The sequence below is a fragment of the Capsicum annuum genome, chromosome 4, assembly GCF_002878395.1.
Source record: "Capsicum annuum cultivar UCD-10X-F1 chromosome 4, UCD10Xv1.1, whole genome shotgun sequence".
Classification (NCBI taxonomy): Eukaryota; Viridiplantae; Streptophyta; class Magnoliopsida; order Solanales; family Solanaceae; genus Capsicum; species Capsicum annuum.
The window spans coordinates 19823884-19829812 of record NC_061114.1 but is presented as its reverse complement, the minus strand read 5'-3'; the positions used below and the strand labels follow the sequence as shown (position 1 = coordinate 19829812).

At 29.3% G+C, this 5929-nt stretch overlaps 1 protein-coding gene across 1 annotated transcript; it reads left to right on the top strand.

Annotated features, from left to right (window-relative positions):
- Positions 1 to 430: 430 nt before the first annotated feature.
- On the top strand, positions 431 to 2459 carry LOC107869789 (homeobox-leucine zipper protein ATHB-40-like). The gene is made up of 3 exons (XM_016716219.2): positions 431 to 617; positions 1195 to 1511; positions 1916 to 2459. The coding sequence occupies exons 1-3, from the start codon at positions 527 to 529 to the stop codon at positions 2141 to 2143; spliced, it is 636 nt and encodes a 211-aa protein (XP_016571705.1). The 5' UTR covers positions 431 to 526; the 3' UTR covers positions 2144 to 2459.
- The last annotated feature ends 3470 nt before the right edge of the window (positions 2460 to 5929 follow it).

Sequence of the window (5929 nt, the reverse complement as noted above, 5' to 3'; positions counted from 1 at the left end):
AGTTTTGAATTTGTTTTGTAAAAACCTTGTTTCTTAAAAATCTTTTTAGATAAAAATCATTTGATTTTTAAAGTTTATCATATGCAAATCACTTTATATTTTTTATCATATAAAAATTCAAGTACATTTTCTGGCTAATCTTTTCAAAGTTGGATGACTTTATGTGACAAGAAATAAAAAAAAAAAATACGTGATAAACGTTAAAAAATAATTTCATAAATTTTTGAATGACAAACTAAAAAAATCGTATGATGAATGATAAACTCAAAATAGGATATCACCGATGAAATTAGTCCGCTCAAGCTAGGATATAGAATATTCCAAAAGAAAAATTGACTCATGGACACGTAGTCATCAAGAGAAAGAAGGTACACTAGCTCTATAAATAAAGTCCCACCAAGTACCATATTCTTCAAAGTCTTATCAAGTCTCAAGTCCAAATTCCTCGTTTCTTTAGTTCTCCCTTTCCTTTCTAGCTATATATATATATAGATATATCCACTTCAATTTCATTTTCTACATCAATATGACAGATCGCAAGGTTGATGATCAAATGATACTCATCTCTCATCAGTTCTATCCTCATATTTACGTTCAACTAACAGAAGATCTACAAGGTTAGAACTTAGAACTAGAGCTTTAACTTTCTTGGAGTACGAGTTGTAATTTTTTTTTTTCGGAGAAGTCAGATTTTCGTCATTCTTGGAGAAAGTTATAGTCCTCCGTTTCAAAATAGTTTACATACTTTCCTTAAAAAAATATTTCTTAGGAGATTGTTTTATCAAATTACCTTTATTAATTATACTTTGAAAACATAAATTTGTATATATATACTTTGTTTAGTCATTTAATAATACGGATAGTATTAAAAGAATATAATAAAATTCTCTTGGATTCATAAAATGAACAAGTAAATTGAAATAAATATTTTAAAAAAGAGGATCAACTATTTTGAAAGAACGGAAGTGGTTACCATTTGTTGAGGTGTTTTTTCTTGTTGATAAATTTACGTTATCATTCAACATTGAGGACGTACTTACCCTTGAACTGTTAATTCTCCTTGGTCGTTGCACCTTTATATCCTTTTGTGACTCCCATGGGGATTCTTACTTCTCCTTAAAAAGGTCTTGTAGTGTTTTGTTACTTTGCAATATCAATGTCGTAAACATGATGATTATACTTTGGCCTCTCCAGAAGAGACGGTGAAACCACGGAGAAGGAAGAATAAAAAACGCGAAGGGAATAACAACACTAGTGTAGTAGTGAGGAAGAGGAAGCTTAGCGAAGAACAAGTTAATCTTCTTGAACGGAGTTTTGGGGACGAGCACAAACTAGAGACTGAGAGAAAGGATAAGCTTGCTTCTGAGCTCGGCCTTGATCCTCACCAAGTCGCGGTATGGTTCCAGAACAGGAGGGCTAGATGGAAGAACAAGAAACTCGAGGAGGAATACTCCAAGTTAAAGATTCAACATGAAACTACCATCATCGAGAAATATCGTCTTGAAACTGAGGTACATTTGTTGTGCTTTTATTCCACTTACAGTCAAAAACGTTTTTTTTGAATTATTTTAATATGTTAATTATTAGTGTGGCTTATAGTACGTCATATGTACTATATATATATATATAAGTTTTAGTTTTAAAAAATTAAAGATTCTATGTTCCGATTCACCAAAGATTTATCAGGTGTTTAACCCACATACTCAAAATTATATGTATCAAATAAATTGAAATCAAAAAGTATCTTTTAACTAAACTTTATAGTGTAGTAAAAAAAATTATTACTATTATATTAATATATATAAGTTAAATATTTCTTATATATTTAACAAAAAGGGATGAAACTTATATATCATGTTAAAATGTGTAATCATTACTTAATTTAATTAGCAAAATGCCTGAATTTTCCTTGCAGGTGCTGAAGATGAAAGAGCAATTGTGTCAGGCAGAAAAGCAGATACAGAGGCTATTATTCGAGCGTAATTGTGATATTTCAAGCAATAGCCCAACTTCATCAATATTCTCAATGGAGCAACCACAGTTTAATCTTGGGGAGTTTGGAATGGAGGGACTATTAATGGATAATAATGTCTTCTTTGTTGGTGACAATCAAAGCACTTATGCGACTCTTTGGGATAATTAGAATGGGTTTAAATTTATAATCCTATATGTATGATACTATAATCTGTTATGAATCAATTGTCCACATTGGAAAAAAAAATAAAGAAATGCTAAGGGAATTATTAGTCAAATGGTCTCCCACCTATTAGACTAGTCTTTTAGGTTAGGTTCTCTGATTTGGCTTATAACATATGTAGAAATAATATGTACATTCTTTCTTTTGCAAATTGCTTAGTGGTTAACTATTCTTTTCTTTTCTGTGGTACATTCCCTTTTTCTTTTGCCTAATGGATAATGTTACTCCTAGTATTTGATTAAGGGATCATTTGGTTCGTGGGATTAAAATGTTGGATTATTTTATTTTGTGCTTTGTTGGATTTTGGTTTCTGGTTTAAGGAATTCCAAGATTAGTGATTAACCTAAATGTTTGTGTAAGTATTGCCACGACTACTACACTACACTCCTCGTAGATTAATATGGCTCAATATTTAATTAAGTCGTCAATTATATGGACTGTTCAATTCAAAGGTTTTGAAAAAACAAAAGAAAAAGAATTTTCATGATAGGCTCAAATTAAACTCGAGGAAAAACAGTGGATACTTTCAATAAGTAATACCCCTACATTCCAAAATAAATGTCATTTAGTATAAATCATATCTATTAAAAACTTAATAAATATAATATGTACTTCCTCGGTACATCTTTATTTATTTATTATACTAAAAATAAATATCCAACGATATTTATCTAGTTTAGAAAATTAATGGATAATTTATTATTTTGTGTTGATTTTATCATTTATTATTAAATACTATTCATTATCTTATGTATTTTTTAAAATATTAAATTTATTATATTCAAAGGATGGTATTATAAAATTATTTTATTATTTTTTAAGATGTGTATCGATTAGTCAATACTCTCTCTGTCTTATATTAGTTAATCACTTTTACTTTTATACGCTCTTTAAGAAATAATAGACAGAATATTTTTTTTTAATTCACCCGTAAGATACTTTCTTAAAACTTTACAAATTTGTTTTTATACTTCCATAGAGTATTGAATTTAAGAATAAAATAGAAAACTTTTATTTAATTTTATCTTGATTTAGTAATTGGACAAGTAATTTAGGAAATATATTTTTGATAAATAATTAACTAATATAAGACAAAAAATAATAAATAAATAATTAATGATAAACGAAGGAAATAATTTACTAAATTATTCGTATATACTAAATGTCTCTCGAAAATTTAACAATCTTAAAAAATAAAGTATAAGGGTATACGCTACCAAAACAAAAACAAAAAAAAGTACAGGGTATATAATTGAAAAAACATAATCACAGAAATAGGCAGCTTTTTTCTACCAATGATCAAAGGGCACCCAAGATACTTCACCAGAAAATTTTGATATTTCATGCCTATCAATCTTTTAAGTCTGTTAATGATAATCAGACTTGCTTTACATTTCTTGACGAAGCAACTTTTATTCCTATAAAGAAAAATTACATAAATTTTAAATTTTTTTTATTATATTTATTTATTTTTCAATACTTTAAATTAATAAAGCATAATATTTAATTTCAGATACATAATATAACCATACGATGTATCTGTTTTGACAATATATTCATACAGGATACATGTGATTATCTAAGACTGAACTATAAATTTGTGTTTACAATATATCAGTCTCTACAATGTATTAATGTCTACACTGTATCCGTGTCTAGGATATATCGATGTCATATATATGCGGATACATGTAATGTATTTGAGACTGAACCATATATCCTTATCTATAATATATTCCTGTCTACAATGTATCAATGTCTACCATGTATCCGCCTCAATATATAACGGAAAATTATGTAATATTAAAATGTAGTGGGAGAGAAAGTAATTAGTTCATTACTTTGAAATGAGATTTATGTTATTTACCCTTATTATTAATCAATTATCCTATACCTTCTCATAGATGGAAGTACGTTCAGCACCATAATCATAGGCTTTTTAGGGGTCGATTCGTGAGTAGTGTATTAATTAAAAAAGGCATGCATCGGTCTTGTGTATTACTAGTACCTTGTTGGTACATTTTTATAGTCAATATATAACAAAGATTTTCATTAGTTATACACTCTATTATCTATTAAGATGTGTATTATTAATGCCTCAAAATCAATAGTATTAGTAATGCAATGGATTCTAATGCATATATTAGCATGATTAAACTCACAATTGTCCCTCAAATTTTTTTCCACATCCTTTCCACCATAGTTATGTAGAGTATTTTTAAAAAAGATACTTTTTTTTAGAAACTAGGCAATTTTGTTATTTTTAATACACCAAATCAAATACTGATAAGCAAAATACAAGCATATAACTAATGCAACTATAACTAACACAAAAATTATTAATACAAGCATTACTAATTGATGTGTCATGATTTCATGACACTTTTGATGCTTAAAACCAAAAAATATGCTAGTACTTATGCCCTTTTTATTAGATATGATGTGTTTTTCTATTTGTATTGTAGGAAAACAGGATTGGAAGTGAGTGGAACAAAATAGAAAGAAAAAGCTCCCAAAATTGTAGTCTCTGCTTAGATAACGAGTTGTTGACTAAACGACTTATTATTCAAAGCATCAGGTGACCAATGATGAATTCTGAAAGGAAGAACATAGTGGATGTTGTCTACGACTCGTAGGATCTAACTACAAATCATATAAAGGGTCGTTCTGAGCATACATCGTGGAAAGTCCTAAGAGTTTTACAAGTTGGAGCCCCAGTGTAGACGAGATTGATAGCAAGACATAACATCAGGCTACGACTCGTCATGATGAACATTCTGAGCATTGTGAGAAAATATTCGAAAGATGAAATTTCACTGAAGAGACAATGAGTCCAGCCAATAACTCGTAGAGAGACGTGAAAAGTAATTACCAAAGTGCATAAAAGGAAGGAAACAGAGCTAACAACGAGTCATCACCAGTCCAAACGACACGTTGCCTGAGGCATAGCCACTACCGATCTTATTTTCTTATTTTATTTTGATTAGGATTTCTAGGTTATTTTTTGAAACTATAAATACCCCATTGATGTTTTTGTATTAGTTTATGCACTCTTTCCATTCACAACAATATATTGATTCTTAGATTCAACGTTTGATCTTGAAATTCTTTGTTCTTGATTTCACGGTTGATTATTAATTTGAGATTCTAGATTTTATTCTTAAATCAATATAGGATTATTCGTATAATTTCTTTCATGAATTCAATGGATGTTTTTCCATACATGAGCGGCTAAACTATGTAACTAGGGTTGTGGGAACCTTGACGAAATAACGAAGTAGAGGAAGTGGAAAGTCGTTCTTGATCAATATTCTTTCATGTATTGTGATCTTCTTCGGTGTAATTACTTTCTTAAAGACTGCAGAAGTTAAAAACCTACATGTATTTAATACTTACTTCAAAAGAGAGGTAGAGATCAGGAAAAAAAGATCACGACAATAATTTGAGGCTACCAATTCTCATTTAATTAACTTGACACTCAAAAGGTAATAGTTAGTCCGAGTTCCAGGATAAGGGCTGGTAAGGCAACACTCTGAGACTCAAACGGTAAAGAATGAATATCAGTGAATGCATTCACAAGATGCTGGGTGATACATATCTTATTAGTTTCTGCATATAAGGCATTGAGATAGTGCAGTGAAACATAATAAATCTATAGAGTTATGAAGTTAGGGGGAGCACATTCCTAGTATTCATGTTATATTGATTTCAATAAATGATTAAGATTTGTTA

What these genes read in the sequence shown, in the direction of transcription:
- LOC107869789 (XM_016716219.2), top strand. Translation starts at nt 527, where the DNA reads ATGACAGATCGCAAGGTTGATGATCAAATGATACTCATCTCTCATCAG. An exon ending in ACTAACAGAAGATCTACAAG is followed by an intron (nt 618 to 1,194) that starts GTTAGAACTTAG and finishes TGGCCTCTCCAG; the next exon opens with AAGAGACGGTGAAACCACGG. An exon ending in AATATCGTCTTGAAACTGAG is followed by an intron (nt 1,512 to 1,915) that starts GTACATTTGTTG and finishes TTTTCCTTGCAG; the next exon opens with GTGCTGAAGATGAAAGAGCA.